The sequence below is a fragment of the Capra hircus genome, chromosome 3 (assembly GCF_001704415.2).
Source record: "Capra hircus breed San Clemente chromosome 3, ASM170441v1, whole genome shotgun sequence".
Taxonomy (NCBI): Eukaryota; Metazoa; Chordata; class Mammalia; order Artiodactyla; family Bovidae; genus Capra; species Capra hircus.
This window is the reverse complement of record NC_030810.1, coordinates 94739755-94760809: the sequence shown is the minus strand read 5'-3', so window position 1 is coordinate 94760809 and position 21055 is coordinate 94739755. Positions and strand designations below refer to the sequence as shown.

The window sequence follows — 21055 nt, the reverse complement described above, 5'->3', positions numbered from 1 at the left end:
CCACATGCAGATGGTTTCACTGGCAAAGTATATTCAAAACTTAAGAAAGACTATCAAATCAACAGTATAGAAAAATGAAGAGCAGAGAAAACTTCCAAATTCATTTGATTACACTGATACCAAAACAGAACAAAGATAGTACAAGAAAAATCCAAAACAATATCCTTCCCTAAATGTGAATGCAAAATCCCCAACAAAATATTATAAATAATTAGCAAGTTAGAAATAAAAAGAATTTATACATACCTGGAAGATAAAAGGCACATTTCAAAAAAGCACTGTAAAAACAAACAATATTCTTTTCCAAATCAAAATTCTTTCAAATGTAAGAAGAATTATCCCTAACAAAAATCTTTCAATTCTCCAAAGTATCTAAGTAAACCTAATTCATCCTGACTGTTAATCACTGTTGGAAGAATTATTATCAGTGATAACCTGTGTCCAGCAACATTTTCCTCTTCCCTACTCACAAGGTCCAGCACTGAGCCCTAACTAGACAAAATCAAACCAAACTATCTAAGATGTCAATCTGAAGATATAAACACACAGAGGAAAACAGAGGAAAGAGATAAAGAAAAAAGCTTAACTGGAATCAGATCTACTCTAGAACATCACTGATCTCATTTAATTTCTTTTTTAGTTTAAGCCATTATGAAACGAATTTTCTGTTATCTGGACAAAAAGAAACCTTGATGCCAACCAAGTACAAATGAGGCAGAAGTCATGATTTCAGTTACCATAAAAAAGAATGTTTTAATAATCAAGGCTAAGAAAAAGAAAATGGACACATTTTAAACTTCCTTATAATCTAGAATATCATGAAAAGTGAAAAGGAAAAGTGTTGGTCACACTCGTGTCCGACTCTTCACAGCCCCATGGACAGTAGCCCATCAGGCTTTTCTGTTGATGGAATTCTCCAGGCAAGAATACTGGAGCAAGTAGCCATTTCCTTCTCCAGGGGACCTTCCCAACCCAGGGATCAAACACACATCTCCTGCACTGCAGGCAGATTCTTTACCATCTAAGCCACCAAGACGGTTCAATTCCTGCCTATATGCTCCTATAGTAATAGGTTAAGATTTTTAAAGTTTCTTCCAACTTTTACAATTCTAATTTTATAAAAGCATATGGAATCTGGGATGTCAAGTGAGACACTATGATCCTTCCCTTAGAAGGATCTTCAACAAAAAAGCTAAAAACAGAGTAAAAAAAAAAAATCCCAAATAATACTCACTAGCAAAAAATGAGAATTAGAAAAAGAACAAAGAAGAAAAAAGTCAAACTCTTTTTAATCCTTTAGTAAACCAAATTCATAACTAAAACTATCAGACAAAACAAACAATAAAGGATTCATTCCGACTTAGTTTATTCCACTGGAAGAAAAATGTAACCCCTCAAATATTTTTCTAAAAGTATCACTATAAGCACCTACTTTTGACTACTGAAAATAATATAGATTGCATTTTCATTTTTTCTACCTTTTCAGTACAATTTTGTCATAACAGATTTTCCCATGTGCTAGTATTTTTTTTGTCTTTAAAGTTAGCTGAAGCAGAATTAGTCAGCATGAAGTTGCCTATAATCAAAATCTGGCTCCATTATTTACTAGCTGTACAACCTTAAGTTAGTTAACCCTAATTGTGCTTCAGTTTCCTCCTCTGTAGAATGGGAATAATAATAATAGTACCTGCCTCATAGTGTTCTGAGTACTAAATAAGCCCACTCACATAAATCACTTGTATCAGTCCTTGGTATATAGTATGTTTATTATTCTGCTCAGCTTACCATAACAAAACACCATCCACTTTGGGGCTTAAACAACAAAAATTTCTTTTCTCACAGTTCTGGAGGTTAGAAACCAAGAGAAAGCTTCCAGTCTTTAGAGGAACAACTTCCTCTTGGCTTGATGTTCACCTTCTTGCTATATCATACCCACTTAGCCTTTTCTTAGGAGAAGGCAATGGCACCCCACTTCAGTACTCTTGCCTGGAAAATCCTATGGATGGAGGAGCCTGGTAGGCTGCAGTCCATGGGGTCACTAAGAGTCGGACATGACTGAGCAACTTCACTTTCACCTTTCACTTTCATGCACTGGAGAAGGAAATGGCAACCCACTCCAGTGTTCTTGCCTGGAGAATCCCAAGGACCGGGGAGCCTGGTGGGCTGCCGTCTATGGGGTTGCACAGAGTCGGACACGACTGAAGTGACTTAGCAGTAGCAGCCTTTTCTTAGTGTATGTGCAGTGGGAGAAAAGAGCTTGGGTGCTTCTTCATATTCTTTAAGGGTTCCATCCCTTTCTGATTAAGGCCCCTAGTTTAATCTTAATTACCTCCTAAACACTCTATCTCCAAATACAGTCACATTGGGAGGTAGAGCTGCAATATGTGAATTTATGGGGCACAAGATTCAGCCTACAGGAGTATGCACTGTATAAATACTGTTGATGCTGCCACTAGTAATGTGTATGTAACTATTGTTACTAGTAATGTGTATGTAACATACACATATACAAAAGAAAATACAGTTTTATTCACAAACCCAATTACAGAATCTCTAAAGCAAATAACTGACCTCATACCTCAATGAAAAGGTAAAAAATTTATTGGAAAACACTTAACTGATACTCATTACAAGATGATCCCTCAGAAATAGCAAACCAAAACTGACAAAATCTTCCTTCTGTACCAAGTGAAAAGACTAATTTTGTAAAGTCACCCTTTTCAACTCTCCTCTGTTCATGGGATTTTCCAGGCAAGAATACTGGAGTGGGTTGCCATTTCTTTCTTCATTTCCAACTCTAGGCTCCTTTAATTTCTATGATCTCACAAATAACTTTGTTTATCCAGTAAACCAGTTTAAGTGCTCCTAATGACCAGTCAGTAAGAACTCACCTGACAATAATCTGAATCTGTCATTGCCCTGGTCATCATTTACCAACCTAACCAAACAGTGACTACAAAGGTCACTTGTGAAGAAGTCTGACAAAAAGTACCACAAATTAAAACCACTTTTCATAAGGGAATTCCCTGTTGGCCTAGTAGTTAGGACTCCAAACTTTCACTGACATGGGCCTGGGTTCTATCCTTGGTCAGGGGACTAAAATCCTCCAAGCCACGTGGCGTGCAGCACAGCCATAAATAAATAAATAGCAAAACCTCTTTCATAAAAATGCTATTTTTAAAAATAGAAAACATTAAGTCAAAACTTACCCATTAGGATTTTAACAAAATCACATTCACTTAAGAAGGAAATGGGCTTGTCTGCTGGCTCAGATGGTAAAGAATCTGCCTGAAATGCGGGAGACCTGGGTTCGATCCATGGCTCAGGAAGATTGCCTGGAGAAGGGCATGGCTACCCACTCCAGTATTCTTGCCTGAAGAATTCCATGGACAGAGGAGACCGGCAAACTATATAGTCCATGAGATCGCAAAGAGTTTGACACAACAGAGCAACTAACACTTTCAGACTTTAAAAAAGAGACAACCATTTTGCTCACTAAATGAATTATACTGACATAAGGAATAAAATTTTAAGAAGTTACCTGAAAGCTCATTTATCTTTAAATTTGGCAAACAATCATACCTTACAGTAACTGATTAAGTAAATTAAGTTATTGATTACAGTCATGATTAAGTAAAACAAATATATGTTTTTTACCTACTACATTGCCTAGAACCATACTATTTGATTAAGTCTTACTTACTATATTAGATGTTCTGAGAAATACAATTTAAAAAACTAAACAGAAAATTAACATCCAACTCATTTTCAAAGGGCTCAGAGTTTACCACTGAGTTTAATACAAATGCATGGTTAGTTGCAGAGAGGATCTAATTTTAATTAATCATTAAATATCTTCTACTGCGCTAATGTCTCACTGTTGCCTCCACAAAGCAATAGTAACTCTTAATTCTGTAACCTCTACTAAGGAAATAAACTATACTTCATTAAGTGATAGATGCTAAATTAAATGTCATATGTGAGATCTCTGGTGTCTTTCATTACCTAAAGAAAAATTTTTTCCATTATTCCTCCATCCCAACATCTCTCAAACCCAGGAGAAATTATCTTTTTTAGTCATTTTCTTTTTTGACAGGAAACAATCAAGCATTGAAAAAAATATGAGATATCACTGCACAGGAAAAATTCTTCCACAGTCACAATAAAAAAATAGTTATTACTGTGGTGTTGCATTACAATTAGTGAAGATGACTGTACTGCATGTGACTGACAAATGTGCTTTCTGATTCCATTAGTATTTTCTTGCCTTCACCTACTGCTATTTAAAAGATACCCATCACATCAAGAAGCACCTATAATGAGAGAAAGATGTGAAGACTCTAAAGAACAACTTGGTAATTTTTGAGACTTATTCTTGGGTTAAGTAAAAGTTGTTAAAGTAGTGAACACTTTTTTAAACTGAGAAATTTAACAAGTGAACTGAACTCAAGTGAGGTAGAAAGTTACTAAATTCAAGTTAAATAAAAAGCTCTTCCCCAAACCTTCATCCACACACACACTATCAATTTCTCCCTTGGAACTGTGAATATACTGCACATTTATTCAATTTACCAACTGAATCACCTTGGGCATGTTACTTTTTTTTTTTAAACATACATAGCTAACACTACTGGAATTTCCTATCCTTTTCCTCCTCTGTAATGTGTGAGTATCAGAATTGGGACTATGTTGGAGAAAAAGAATTACACATAGGTAAGTACATTTCTTATACTAAAGAAAAACAATGCAGAAAATGCTTCAAAATACAAATAAATGACTAAAACATCTGTATGCAAATACAAAATTTATCACGTATCTGCGATAACTAAATCTTGAGTGAAACTTGCAAAAAACTACACCTTGCTTCAAATTACAGTTCCATAGAAATATAGTTGTTACTGTTGTTTAGTCACTTAAATTGTGTCTGACTCTTTTGTGACCCCATGGACTGACGCCCATGAGAAATAAAGAAGTCCTCCCCTTATCTCAAGGTGCCCAGATACCTGGAACCCTGGAGAGTACCAAACTCTACGTGTTTTTTTCCTATACATACATATGTATAATCAAGTTTAATTTATAAATTAGGCACAGTATGAGATTGATAATAACTAATAATAAAATAGAATAATTATAATAATTTACTGCAATAAACATGTAGATGTGGTCTCTCTCTCTTCCTTAAAAAGATCTTACTGTACAAACGTAAAGGCTTTTCCATCTTAACTAAGCACTTAATTGCACTACAGCCATAACCTGTGCAGTCTGAAGCACAATACTAAAACTAGCACAAATTTCCTTCCTCACAATTTCATGATTAGAATATTTATTCTTATCTGAGATCTTAACCTCAGCATACGGTCCTTATTAAGTGAAGAACTTTCATCTTTTCACTTAAAGAAAGTACTTTACAGTTTCTCTTTGGCAAATCCAAATTGCAGGCATCACTACTCTTGTGTTGTGGGCCTATTATTAAGTAAAATAAGGACTACCTGAACACAAGCACTGTGCTATCTCCATAGCTGATCTGATAACCCAGACAGATGGCTAACTAAGAGGATACACTGGACAAAGAGATGGCTCATACCATAGGCTGGAAAAGGCACAACATTTAAATTTATGAATTATTTCTGAAAATTTCCATTTAATATTTTCAGACTGAGATTGACTATAAGTAAATAAAATAGAAAGAAAACAAAAGCTTAGATAAGCAGGGACTACTGTACTCAGGTTTTGGAAAGTAACTAAAAAGTTAGAACCTATTTTTAAAATGAAGGTAGAAAATGAAAACAGTAAAAAGTAACCTTACCAAATATATTAGTGGAGTGTCCTTTCCTTGCAATAGGTCTGAGTTCATTATGCCCCCATCCATATATCCTGTAATTATCCCAGGCATGTTTCATCATCTGAGAACAGAAAAATTATAACCCATCAATTTACATTTTTCACAGACTGTTATCCTCATAGTTCATGCAATTTAAAGATTCTATTACTATATCCTTACACATTCTCCTGTATCTCCTACATTAGTATATTATTCTGTTAACATTGGTATCAATGTGAAAACATATATAATCATGTTTAACTTAAGTCTACACAACAGAACAAAAAATTAGGTGTAATAAAGAAGCTTTTTATCAAGGAGTAAAGTGTCTATTTGGCATTCTTTCCTTTTAGGAACTGCCAATCCTTTCAGAAACAGCTCCCCTTCCCTCGCTGTGACCATCACAGAGGTGTCAAAAATGGGCTCTGATTCCACAATCAATGAACACAGCCTGGCTAGAGTATCCCTAATCTTTAGACCAAAGATCAGCAAACTCTTCCTATAAAGTAAGCATTTTAGACTTTGAAGTCTATATGGTATATAAGCTAACCACTAAACTCAGCTATTGCAGCAAAAAGCAGCCCTGGACAATATGTAAACAAATGAGCATGACTAGTAAAAACAGGAAGCAGGCAGAATTTGGCCAGCAGGTTGTAGCCTGCCAATCCTTGACCTACACTAAGTGACTGGGTACATGAGATTCAGTGAAGACAATCAAGTCCTTTCACACATATTGCTATAGATACCATGAGACAAAGGACTCTCTTGTTTTGCAATCTCAAGACCTTTGCAATATATAATCCTGGAGCTGATGGGGGCTAACTCTCCCAATATGGAGAAACGAAGTAACAAAAGAAAACAGACAGAGATATACATATCTGTTGACAATAACACCTACAGGGTTGGACTGAGCCAAATTTGAAGCCCTGGGTTACAGCCCCTAAACTAATAAATATTTTTATATCAATTAGTTTGAACTGAGTTTCTTACAACCCAGTGAGTACTAACCTATACAAGAGCAGAGTATTTAAATATCAGTTGAATTATGTAATAGTAGCTTGTGGTGTATCAAACGTAATACTCATTAAAACATTTCTCAGCTTTTTTTTGCAGCCTGCATTACTAAGACATGAAAACTAGGCAAAAATATTTCAAGGAAATTAAAAATCAATATATCTTAAAAACAAAGATGCAAAATTCCTTAACAAAAATTAACAATACATAAAAAGGATACTACACAATGACCACGTGCAATTTAAGTCAGGAATATAAGTGGAATTTAACATTCAAAAACCCATCAATATATTTCACCATGTCAACAAATAAAAGGGAAAAAAAATACAATCATCTTTTAGATGTAGACAAAGCATCTGTAAAATTCAACACCCAGTCATGATTAAAAGAAAATAAACCTCTCAGAAAACTACAAGGCAACATCCTCAACTTACTAAAGGGCATCTTCAAAACAAAACCCTACAGCAGCCATCATACGTAATGGCAGAAGACCCTACTTCTAAGGTTGAGAACAAATCAAATACATGCATGCTCACCACTTCTTTTCAATAATGTACTGAAAGTCCTAGCCAGTACAAAAAGAAAAAGAACAAAAGGCATAAAAATCAAAAAAGAAAAAGTACCTCTATTCACAAAGCATATGACTATGTACAAGGAAAACCCTAAGCAATCTTTAAAAGCCAATAAAACTAAAAGATGACTTCAGTAAAAAAAAATTCAGGTTCAGCAAACTAAAATCAAATACATTTCTACATGCTAGTCATGATCAGAAATGGATATTCGAAAACAATTACATCTATAAAACATCAAAAAACATGAAATAGAATATGTGCAAGAAGTATACAGTAAGACCTACAAAACACCGCTGCTAAGCGAAATTAAAGAAAACCAACAAGGGTCACGTGTTGAACAGTCACTGAACACTTTCTCACTCAGTACATTTGTAGGACTTTTCTCCGATATGAGTTCGCTGGTGTTTTCTGAGGTGCATTCTGGCTGAAGGCTCTACCACATTCACTGCATTTATAAGGTTTCACTCCGGTATGAATCCTCTGGTGCTAAATAAGAGATAAGCTGAACGCACTGGTCACAGCAAACACCCTCTTCCAACAACACAAGAGAAGACTCTACACATGGACATCACCAGATGGTCAATACCAAAATCAGATTGATTATATTCTTTGCAGGCAAAGCTGCAGAAGCTCTATACAGTCAGCAAAAACAAGACAGGGGAGCTGACTGTGGCTCAGATCATGAACTTCTTATTGCAAAATTCAGACTTAAATTGAAAAAAAAGGGAAAAAAAACTAGACCATTCAGGTATGACCTAAATCAAATATCTTATGATTATATAGTGAAAGAGACAAATAGATTCAGAGGATTAGATCTGATAGACAGAGTGCCTGTAGAACTACAGATAGAGGCTCGTGACATTGTACAGGAAGCAGTGATCAAGACCATCCCCAAGAAAAAGAAATGCAAAAGGGCAAAATGGTTGTCTTATGAGGCCTTACAAATAGCTGAGAAAAGAAGAGAAGCTGAAGGAAAAGGAGAATAGGAAAGATAAACCCATCTGAATGCAGAGTTCCAAAGAATAGCAAGGAGATATAATAAAGCCTTCCTCCATGATTAATGCAAAGAAACAGAGGAAAACAATAGAATGAGGAAGACTAGAGATCTCTTCAAGAAAATCAGAGATACCAAGGGAACTTTTCATGCAAAGATGGGCACCATTAAGAACAGAAATGGTATGGACTTAACAGAAGCAGAAGACATTAAGAAGAGGTGGCAAGAATACACAGCAGAACTATCCAAAAACTATCTTCATGACCCAGATAATCATGGTGGTGTGATCACTCACCTAGAGCAAGACATCCTGGAATGTGAAGTCAAGTGAGCCATAGGAAGCATCACCACAAACAAAGTTTGTGAAGGTGATAGAATTCCAATTGAGCTATTTCAAATTCTAAAAGATGATGCTGTGAAAGTGGTGCACTCAATATGCCAGCAAACTTGGAAAACTCAGCAGTGGCCACAGGACTGGAAAACGTTCATCCCAATCCCAAAGAAAGGCAATGCCAAAGAATGTTCAAACTACCACACAATTGCACTCATCTCACATGCTAGCAAAGTAATGCTCAAAATTCTCCAAGTCAGACTTCAACAGTATGTGAACTGTGAACTTCCAGATGTTCAAGATGGATTTAGAAAAGACAGAGATTAAATTGCTGAAATTTGTTGGATCATCAAAAAAAGCCCAAGAGTTCCAGAAAAACATCTACTTCTGCTTTACTGACTACACCAAAGCTGACTGGGTGGATCACAATAAACTGGAAAATTCTTCAAGAGATAGGAATACCAGACCACCTGACCTACCTCCTGATAAATCTGTATGCAGCTCAAGAAGCAACAGTTAGAACTGGGCATGGAACAATAGACTGGTTTGAAATAGGAAAAGGAGCATGTCAAGGCTATATACTGTCACTCTGCTTATTTAACTTATATGCAGAGTACATCATACGAAATGCCAGGCTGGAAGAAGCACAAGCTGGAATCAAGATTGCTGGGAGAAATATCAATAACCTCAGATATGCAGATGATTCCACCCTTATGGCAGAAAGTGAAGAAGAACTAAAGAGCCTGTTGATGAAAGTGGAAGAAGAGAGTGAAAAAGCTGGCTTAAAACTCAACATTCAGAAAACTAAGATCATGGTATCTGGTCCCATCACTTCATGGCAAATAGATGGGGAAATAATGGAAACAGTGAGAAACTTTATTTTTTAGGGCTCCAAAATCACAGTAGATGGTGACTGCAGCCATGAAATTAAAAGATACTTGCTCCTTGTAAGAAAAGCTATGACCAACCTAGACAGCATATTAAAAAGCAGAGACATTTGCCAACAAAAGTCCATTCAGTCAAAGCTATGGTTTTTCCAGTAGTCATGTATGGATGTGATAGCTGGACTATAAAGAAAGCTGAGTACCAAAAAATTGATGCTTTTGAACTGTGGTGTTGGAGAAGACTCTTTAGAGTCCCTCGGACTGGAAGGAGATTCAACCAGTCCATCCTAAAGGAAATCAGTCCTGAATATTCATTTGAAGCTGAACCTCCAAAACTCTGGCCACCTGATTTGAAGAACTGACTCATCTGAAAAGACCCTGATGTTGGGAAAGAGTGATGGCAGGAGGAGAAGGGAATGACAGAGGATGAGATAGTTGGATGGCGTTACTGACTCAATGGACATTAGTTTGAGTAAGTTCCAGGAGTTGGTGATGGACAGGAAGCCTGGTGTGCTGCAGTTCATGGGGTTGCAAAGAGTTGGACACAACTAAGAGAGTGAACTGAACTGAACTAAGTGGATTGATATAACATGCTCAGGTAATGAAAGACTCAGTGTTGCTTTCTTTTTCTTTAATGTTGTCGATGAATTTCAATCAAAATTACAGCAACCTTTTATTTTCACAGAAAAGTTAATTCTATAAAGGCAAAGGACTTAGAATGATGAAACAAATTAAAAAAAAAAAAACAAAGTTGGAGGACCTGATTTCAAAACTTACTATATATAAAAGTTATAGTAATCAACACAGTGTCATATTCTCATTAAGAACAGGCATACAGATTATTGAGTAGAAAGAATAACATCTGATTCTGTCAACCAATTTTGAACAAAACAGTCAAGGTAATTCAATCAAAAAAGGATAATCTTTCAAGAATAATGTTAGAACACTAAAATGTCCACCCTATGAGGAAAAATGAAATACAATCTCTACTTCACATAATAAACAAAAAAAATTAACTCACAATGTATCACAGACTGAAATATCAAAACTAAAACACGCCCATACAAAGACTTATATACAAACGTACATAGCAATTTTATCCCTAAGAGCCAAAAACTGGGCCAAATTTTGAACAAATAAATGGTCAATAGGTGAATAAATAAAACAAATCATGGTAAATCTATACAGTGGAATAATACTGTATCATTTGAGATTCATGGAACGAATTTCAAAAACATGCTGAACAAAAGCGCAGAAATAAAATATCACATCCTTATGATTCCATTTGATTGAAACTCTATCAAAGACAAATCTAATCTTAAATGACTAAAAGCAGATCAGTAGTTGCCTGGGGCCAAGGAATCGGGTGAACTGACTAAAGAGGGACACAAACGATTTCGAGATGATGGATGTATTCACAGCTACTGCAATTGTTACACTGGTGTGTAAAACTGTCCAAACTCATCAAGCTGAACTCTTAAAATAGACACATTTTACGGTACATAAAATATGTCTCAATAATGTTGAATTTTTAAAAAATCTAATAGCCTGTCCTATCTTCCTCATTTTCTTAACTTTCCCTTTTCCTAAGCCAATTACTTAAACTCTTCCACCTGTTTTTCTATTTACCACTGTATAGTTTACCAGGAGATTTCTTGATTTAAAAGAAAGTTTTAGCTATTTACTACATTCCCCTGTAGTTAATTTAGCTTTCTTATAAACTATTAACCCACCCCTATACATACTTTTCCATTTATATTCCCTGTCTCACTCTTTCAATATAGTTAACAGTTTTTTTCTTATATTACTACTGACATATTAATTTGTTCAACTTTTGTTTTCCATGCTGTTAACTACTGGTCTGAAGTTTGGTGGGGTTTATTGTTGATGTAGTTTTAGTAAAATTATTAATTTACTTCTAAATTAAACTTGACTTTCAAAACCTCTCTCAAAATAATCAAACACATCAGAAAACTGTCAGTTTCACTTTTTTCTCTGATAAATCCTTTCTGAGGCTCTTTCCTCCTACTCTAAAGGGGAGTTCCACTCTCTCTACCTGAAGCACAGCCAACATCCTACATTCCAACATCCACATCCAACATTCTGATTCCCATTTCCACAATCCTGACAGTGCCCCTGCTTTCTCTAGTGACAGATCACCTGTTTCCAAAATCACTTTATATCCCTACTTTTATGCTGAAGCATATTTTCTAGTAGCAATCTGACAAAATGCCTAAAAATATCTTTCCCTCAGATCTGAGTCATAATTTGGCTGAATACATAATTCTTTCTAAGCCTTAGCTCCACACTCTTTCAGTTTCTAATATTACTGTTGAAGAATCTAATGTGCCATTATACACAATCCGAATCTTTTGGGTGGAACTATTTTTTTTCTCTATAAACTTTTAGGATCTGTTATGCCACTTTTTCTAAAATTTTCTGAAACTTCATTTTCTTTTCTAAAATTTCAGTAGGAACCTTTGAACTGTGTCTCTGAATTCTTCCCCTCTATTTTCCATGTTCTCTTTTCAAAACCACTAATCAATCATTTATTAGATGTTGCAGACTGATCTTTTCATTTTTCTTATTTTCTCAACCTTTTGTGACACGACTGAGCGACTGAACTGAACTGAAATTTGTCCTTCTGAGAAAGATGCTCAATTTTATCTTCCAATTCTTCTCTTGAATTTTAAAACTATCACATTTTTATTTTCCAAGAACTCTTTCTTATTCTGTAAATGTTCCTTTTTATAACTAATTCGCATTTTATAAATTTAATTTTTTGGCACTCTAAAGATGTTAATTCTTTTTAGGTATATGTATTCTGGTCCCTGCATTGTTTCTATATCCTCTAAATTCTTTTCCTCCATTTCTCTCATGTAACAAACTTTCTTTACATGTCAGGTGTTCTTTGGTTTGCTCTTCACATATGAGTAAAGCACTTATAAAACAATCAAAGGCCATCAATGAACAGGCCAGACATGTTGACTGAGTTTCATCTTAGGGAGATCAGGTGAAATGCAGGTGGCATTTTACTGAAGAACAGAGTAGTTCTCTCCTCTTGTGCCAGTCATAGTCAGGTCTCCCCAGAGAAAAATCCTTCATTTTCCTGCTTACTGAAAATAAATTTGATTAGCAGAATTTTAAAAGTCTAGCAGAATAAAGCTGTCTCAATATTCAGAATCCATTTTTCACTTAATGTTCTCCACCTCCAACACTCTTCATTTTTTTATAATAACTTCTGCCCTTTCCCCTCAGCCACACCATACCTGCTGCTAAGTCACTTCAGTCGTGTCCGACTCTGACCCCATACACGGCAGCCCACCAGCCTCCCCCATCCCTGGGATTCTCCAGGCAAGAACACTGGAGTGGGTTGCCATTTCCTTCTCCAATGCATGAAAGTGAAAAGTGAAAGTGAAGTCGCTCAGTCGTGTCCAACTCTTAGCGACCCCATGGACTGCAGCCCACCAGGCTCCTCTGTCCATGGGATTTTCCAGGCAAGAGTACTGGAGTGGGGTGCCATTGCCTTCTCCCTGGCATTTCCCAAATCTAGATCTTCTCTAATTCATCCATCCAAAAGTAAACTTTTAGTTTTCTTTTGAGAAAGGGAGGACAGTATCCAGGATGCTTAGGCTAGAGAATTGGAGATTTAGGGGTTAAAAGCTCCTTTTAAAACTTTCAAACAATGCTTTTCCAGCTGTATTTTAGACCCCTGTCTTCAGAAGTAAATAGTCCTTTAATTCTTGAAACTTTCAGATATTCTGGAGGTAATGCACATCACCTTGCCTCTTATTCGCATCTTCCCCTGCAGGTTAGGTCTCAACTTTCTCTCCTTGTTAAGACATCAACCATAATCTTTAACACGACCCTACACAGGGATTCTTAACAAGTTTTATGTTAATCTACAAGAACACTAGATAACGCAATGTTATCTAAAGGATTCACTCAGCAGGTCTGGGTTGTCCAAACCCTGCACATCTTCAGAAAAGATTTGGCCTAAGCCAGCCTCCTGGAAAATAACCTCTAAACCTTTATTATTCTGCCAGTTAAGAGCATTTTTGTTTACCTAAAGCCTTGAGTCATGTCAGATAGTTTATGCTAATAATGTGATTTATGGTGAGGACCTTGAGCCACATGGAATCAGCCTGATCTCTGGAGGGATTGGAGAATTAACACTACATGGGCTTAATTAAGACTACATGGGCCAAGCCTACATGGGCTTCCCTGGTGGCTCAGATGGTAAAGAATCTGCCTTCAATTAGGGAGACCTGGGTTTGATCCTTGGGTTGGGAAGATCCCCTGGAGGGGGGCATGACAACCCACTCCAGTATTCTTACCAAGAGAATCCCCATGAACAAAGGAGCCTGGTGGGCTACAGTCCATGGGGTCACAAAGAGTTGGACACGACTGAGCGACTAAGCACAGCACCAGCAATGGATTTCCCAACCTGGGGATCTGGCAAAGGGACTGAGAACCCCCAGGAAATCTGACTTTGGAGGCCAGTGGGATTTGATTATAGAATTTCTGCAGGACTGGGGAAACAAACTCTTAGAGGGCACAAACAAACCTTTAGCGGACCAGGAGCCAAAACAAAGAAACGGAGTCTCCACAAGGAGCAAACTTGCCTGTGAGTGTCCAGCAGTCTCCAGCAGATGCGTGGATCAACAGTGGCCTGCTGTGGGGTCAGAGACACTGAATACAACAATGTGTGCACAAGCCCTTTTGAAGGAGGCCACCATTACCATCATTACCTCTACCACAGTTTCGTCTCAGGCCAAACAAAAGGGAGGGAACAGAGCCCAGGCCATCAACAGGAAATTGGATTAAACATTTACTGAGCAAGGCCCCACCAATCAGACGCAATTTCACCCCTAGTCAATCTCTCCCATCAAGAAGCTTCCATAAGTCTCTTGTCCTTATCCATCAGAGGGCAGAGAGAATGAAAACCACAATCACAGAAAACTAACCAAACTGATCACATGGATCACAGCCTTGTCTAACTCAATGAAACTATAAGCCATGCCATGTAGGGCCACCCAACACGGACAAGTCATGGTGAAGAGTTCTGACAAAACATGGTCCACCGGAGAAGGGAATGGAAAACCACTTCAGTATTCTTGCCTTGAGAATCCCATGAACAGTATGAAAATGCAAAAAGAAATGACACTGAAAGGTGAACTCCCCAGACTGATAGGTGCTCAATATGCAACTAGAAAAGAGTGAGAAATAACTCCAGAAAGAATGAAGAGACAAAGTAAGAGCAAAAACAATGCCCAGTAGTGGATGTGACTGGTGATGGAAGTTAAGTCTGATGCTGTAAAGAACAATATTCCATTGAAACCTGGAATGTAGTCCAGGAATCAAGGTAAACTGGAAGTGGTCCAACAGGAGATGGCAAGAGTGAGCACCGACATTTTAGGAATCAGTGAACTAAAATGGACCAGAATGGGCAAATTAAATTCAGATGATCATTATATCTACTACTGTGGGCAAGAATCCCTTAAAAGCAATGGAGTAGCCCTAACAGTCAAGAGTCTGAAATGCAGTACTGGGTACAATCTCAAATATGAAAGAATGATCTCTGTTCGTTTCCAAGGCTAATCATTCAATATCATAGTAATCCAAGCCTATGACCCAAACACTAATGCCAAAGAAGCTAAAGCAGAACAGCTCTATGATGACATACAAGACCTTTTAGAACTAACATCCAGAAAAGATGTCCTTTTCATCATAGGGGACTGGAATGCAAAAGTAGGAAGTCAAGAGATACCTGGAGTAATGGGAAAATTTGGCCTTGGAGTACAAAATGAAGCAGGGCAAAGGCAAACAGAGTTTTGCCAAAAGAATGCACTGATCATAGCAAACATCCTCCTCCAAAAACACATGAGACTACTCTACACATGGACATCACGAGGTGGCCAAGACCAAAATCACATTAAATATATTCTCTGCAGCTGAAGATGGAGAAGCTCTATACAGTCAGCAAAAAAAAACACCAGAGGTGACTATAGCTCAGATCATGATCTCCTTACTGTAAAATTCAAGACTTAAAGTGAAAAAAGTAGGGAAAATCACCAGATCATTCAAGTATGACTTAAACAAAATCCCTTATGATTATATAGGAGAAGTGACAAATAGATTCAAGGGATTAGAACTGATAAGAGTGCCTGAAGAACTATGGACAGAGGTTCATGACCTTGTACAGGAAGCAGTGATCAAGACCATCCCCAAGAAAAAGAAATGCAAAAAGGCAAAATGGTTTTCTGAGGAGGCCTTAAAAGATCTGAGAAAAGAAGAGAAGCTAAAGGCAAAGGAGAAAAGGAAAGATATACCCATCTGAATGCAGAGTTCCAAAAAATAGCTAAGAGAGATAAGAAAGCCTTCCTCCATGATCAATGCAAATAAATAGAGGAAAACAATAGAATGGGAAAGACTACAGATCTCTTCAAGAGAATTAGAGATACCAAGGGAACATTTCATGCAAAGATGGGCTCAATAAAGGACAGAAATGGTATGGACCTAACAGAAGCAGAAAGATCTTCATGATCCAGATAACCACGATGGTGTGATCAGTCACCTAGAATCATACATCCTAGAGTGCAAAGTTAAGTGGGCCTTAGGAAGTAACACTACAAACAAAGCTAGTGGAGGTGACGGAATTCCAGTTGAGTTACTTCAAGTCCTAAAAGATGATGCTGTGAAAGTGCTGCACTCAATATGCCAGCAAATTTGGAAGTCAGCAGCAGCCACAGGACTGGAAAAGGTCAGTTTTCATTCCAATCCCAAAGAAGAACAATGCCAAAGAATGCTCAAACTACCGCACAACTGCACTCATCCCACATGCTAGCAAAGTAATGCTCAAAATTCTGCAAGCCAGGCTTCAATGGTATGTGAACTGTGAACTTCCTGATGTTCAAGCTGGATTTAGAACATGCAGAGGAACCAGAGATCAAATTGCCAATTTCCACTGGATCATAGAAAGAAGCAAGAGAGTTCTAGAAAAACACCTACTTCTGCTTTATTGACTGTGCCAAAGCCTTTGACTGTGTGGATCAAAACAAACTGTGGAAAATTCTTCAAGAGATAGGAATACCAGACCACCTGACCTGCCTCTTAAGAAATCTGTATGCAGGTCAGGAAGCAACAGTTAGAACTGGACATGGAACAACAGACTGGTTTCAAATAGGAAAAGGAGTACGTCAAGACTGTATATTGTCACCCTGCTTATTTAACTTACATGCAGAGTACATCATGAGAAACACTGGGCTGGAAGAAACACTGGAATCAAGATTGCCGGGAGAAGTATCAATAACCTCAGATATGCAGATGACACCACCCTTATGGCAGGAAGTGAAGAAGAACTGAAGAGCCTCTTGATGAAAGTGAAAGAGAAGAGTGAAAAAGCTGGCTTAAAACTCATCATTCAAAAAATGAAGATCATGGCATACGGTCCCAGCACATCATGGCTAATAGATGGGGAAACAATGGAAACAGTGACAGATTTTATTTTTCAGTGACAGGGCTCCAGAATCACTGCAGATGGTGACTGCAGCCATGAAATTAAAAGACGCTCGCTCCCTGAAGACAAGTTATCACCAACCTAGACTGCATATTAATGAGCAGAGACATTACTTAGCCAACAAAGGTCCGTCTAGTCAAAGCTATGTTTTTTCCAGTAGTCATGTATGGATGTGAGATTTGGACTATAAAGAAAGCTGAGCACCAAAGAATTGATGCTCTTGAACTCTGGTGCTGGAGAAGACTCTTCAGAGAGTCCCTTGGACTGCAAGGAGATCAAATAATCAGTCCTCAAGGAAATCAGTCCTGAGTATTTATTTGAGGGACTGATAATGAAGCTGAAACTCCAATACTTTGGCCACCTGATGCGAAGAACTGACTCACTGGAAAAGACGCTGACACTGGGAAAGATTGAAGGCAGAAAGAGAAGGGGATGACAGAGGATGAGATGGCGGGATGACATCACTGACTCGATGGGCATGAGCCTGAGCAAGCTTCAGGAGTTGGTGATGGACAGGGAAGCCTGGCATGCTGCAATCCACGGGGTCAAAAAGAGTCAGACACAACTAAGTGACTGAACTGAATAAAAAATGATTATTAAAAAAACCAAAAACCTGGACACCAAGGCTCAGGTTTACTTCTCTGGTTGGTAATACATCACACACACTGCCACATATCACTTCTGGGAGAATTAAGCACTGTCCATTTCACTCCACTGTGATGAGACAATGAGAAGCTTTTGCCTGGTCTCTACTGGACTTTGTCCTATATGCCTTTTCTATTTATTTTAACCTGTATGATTTCAATGAATAAACCATAAATACAACAGTTTGCTAAGTTCTGTGAATACTCTCAGTGAATCACTGAACCTGTGAGTGGTACTGGGTCCCCAGGGAATCCTGACATGCTGCAGTCCATGGGGTTGCAAAGAGTCGGACACGACTGAGCGACTGAATTGAACTGAAACACACAGTATTATCTATGTGAATTATTATGTACATCAGAAAGTATTTCAATAAATTCTCATGGCATTAAAAAAAAATTATCAAAGTTTCCTCAACACTGCCCCAAGAAAGTGCCACAAGCACCCTGAGCACAAAACATAGAATCCAGAGTAAGGCAAAATCAAAGTACATATCTTATACTAATTCATAAAGGAATGCTTAAAATACCTGCAAATCTTCCATATGCATTACTAGAATATATCCTAACAGATATCTATTTGAACTAAACTTATGTTTAGTTCTTATGTTATGATAAATAATCAATTCAAAATCTGTTTCTTCACAACAGTAAAACTAAAACTCTACCCAGCATTAGCAGGATTTCTAATTAACAAAGTTCTGCTAAAACATTCCCTAGATTTTTTCTCATTCTGGTATTTTATCTCCAAAGAACCCCTAGAATAACAAAACAAAGACTCCTGAGACCAAACAAATTTCAAAAATGTTGAAATCAATCCTTCCCCATTCAATCCACTGAGACTCTTTGGAAAGATGTGTTCCTAATCTGCAGTATGGGTAAGTGGTATCACAACAGGTTCATTGGAAGATGGTACGTATAAAGCTAGCTCTTTAGAAACTTGCTAACTTTTCAGAAACTAGTAACTAGCACAGGTCCTTGAAAACGGATACTTATGAAATTTCTTATTAAATGATAAACTGTTTATGGGTCTATTCTAATTATTTATAAAATATTAAGTATCAAAAGTTCTCTGAACACAAGATAAGCAGCATAACTGTCCAAACAACATCATATCAAAAATTGTAAGTATCCTATAATTATGTTATGATTGATATTAAGAGAGAGTTTTAGCACTTGATGCCATCTTTCAAACTGAACTACAATTCTGACCTCAAAACAAACAATTTGATCAAAGTATGGCAAAGTCTGTACCACAGATGGCATAAATACAGATACAGATAAACTCACACCCAGTCAAATGCATACCTATATCCCTAACCACCCCATATCACAAATCTCAGCTTATTACCTCTTTAATTTTTTCCCTTTTCTCTCTTAGATCATTATCTTCTGGGTCTCCACCATGTGTTCCTATAAGGTTTGGTATAGGAACTGCTGGCAGTGGCTTTTTCTCTCTTATCTTCATTTCTTGGACTACCTTATTTTTCTCTGTCTGTATTTCTGCTCGGATTTCCTCTCTTGACTTTTTTAATTTTTCTTTTGCTTCTTCTAGAGCCTTCTCGTGATCAGCTCGAATTTTATTTCTCAAACGTTCTTCTTCTTCCCTGTAAGAAGAGGAGAAAAATAAATACAAAACTTAAAGCTTCCTTCACCAAACCTTGATAGTTGTTTTCTACTCCTGCCATCAAAAAGAAGGAACAACCCATGAGACAGACTTGGATCCAACTACACAAGTGAAAGTCGCTCAGTCGTGTCTGACTCTTTGAGTCCCCATGAACTATATAGTTGGAGAAGGAAATGGTAACCCACTCCAGTATTCTGGCCTAGAGTATCCCGTGGACAGAGGAGCCTGGTGGGCTGCTATCAATGGGGTCGCACAGAGTCGGACACAACTGAAGTGACTTAGCATGCATGCATGCATTGGAGAAGGAAATGGCAACCCACTCCAGTATTCTCGACTGGAGAATCCCAGGGACAGAGGAGCCTGGTGGGCTGCTGTCTTTGGGGTCACACAGGGTCGGACACGACTGAAGTGACTTAGCAGCAGCAGAACTCTACAGTCCATGGAATTCTCCAGGGCAGAATACTGGAGTGAGTACCCTTTCCCTTCTCCAGGGGATCTTTCCAACTCAGGGATCAAACCCAGGTCTCCTGCATTGCAGGCAGATTCTTTACCAGCTGAGCCACAAAGGAAGCCCAAGAATACTGGAGAGGGTAGCCTATCCTTTCTCCAGCGTATCTTCCTGACTCAGGAATCAAACGGGGGTCTCCTGCATTGCAGGTGGATTCTTTACCAACTGAGCTATGAGGGAAGCCCCAAGAATAGGATAAATATATCTTTGTATGAGAAAGAAAATAAGCCCCAGATGCTGAGCAGCAAACACTTTCCACAGTAGGAAGAGGGAACCTAAAGTTACAATTTAAGGGCCAAGTGAAAACAGAGAAAGTAGCAATCAATAACCTATTAGACACATTGGGGAAAAAAAAAAACAGACCAGTGAAAAACTAGATGGGGAAGAGAAAATAAATTATAGAATCAAGCTTTGCACAGTGGTAGTAACACAGCCAATTAGGTTTATCCAAGGTGAGACTATTTGTAACTGAAAAAATAGAATTAAGTATCAGAGGGGACCATACAATAAACAACAAGGTCCTATTGTATAGTACAGGGAATTATATTCAATTGTTGCTGCTGTTCAGTCACCAGGTGGTATCTGACTCTTCGAAACCCAATGGACTGCAGCATACCAGGCCTCCCAATACTCAACACCCTATAATAAACCATAGTGGAAAAGAATACGAAAAAATACATATGTGTATAACTGAAACACTTTGCTGTACACTGGAAATTAACAGAACACTATACATCAATGTTACTTCAATTTTTAAAAAATTTTAACTACATAAGCTCACTTCATAAACTGATGTGAAAAAGAGACAAGGAGATATAAACATAAGGTCAAAGAAAGATAAGGAAAAAATAATAAGAGGGTTAGAAATTTTTTATTTGTTAAATATACCTTACGTTGTTGTTGTTTAGTCACCAAGTCATGTTCAACTCTTTGTGACCCCATGGACTGCTATAGCCCACTAGGCTCCTCTGTCCATGGAATTTTCCAGGCAAGAATACTGGACTGAGTTGCTATTTCCTCTTCAGGTGATCTTCCCAACCCAGGGATCAAACACACGTCTCCTGAACTAGCAGGTCGATTCTTCACCACTGAGCCACCAGGGAAGCCCCATATGCGTCTGAAATTTTTACATTTTGTAAATTCC

At 37.7% G+C, this 21055-nt stretch overlaps 1 protein-coding gene across 1 annotated transcript in view; it reads right to left on the bottom strand.

Annotated features, from left to right (window-relative positions):
• The window catches only part of MAN1A2 (mannosidase alpha class 1A member 2), a 158461-nt gene that overhangs the window by 97178 nt on the left and 40228 nt on the right, over positions 1–21055 (bottom strand). Inside the window, exons 2-3 of the mRNA XM_005677802.3 lie at positions 19128–19383; positions 5807–5903 (exon numbers count right to left, since the gene is read on the bottom strand). Of these exons, the coding sequence (XP_005677859.1) occupies positions 5807–5903; positions 19128–19383 (353 nt within the window). The remainder of the gene's footprint in view (positions 1–5806; positions 5904–19127; positions 19384–21055) is intronic.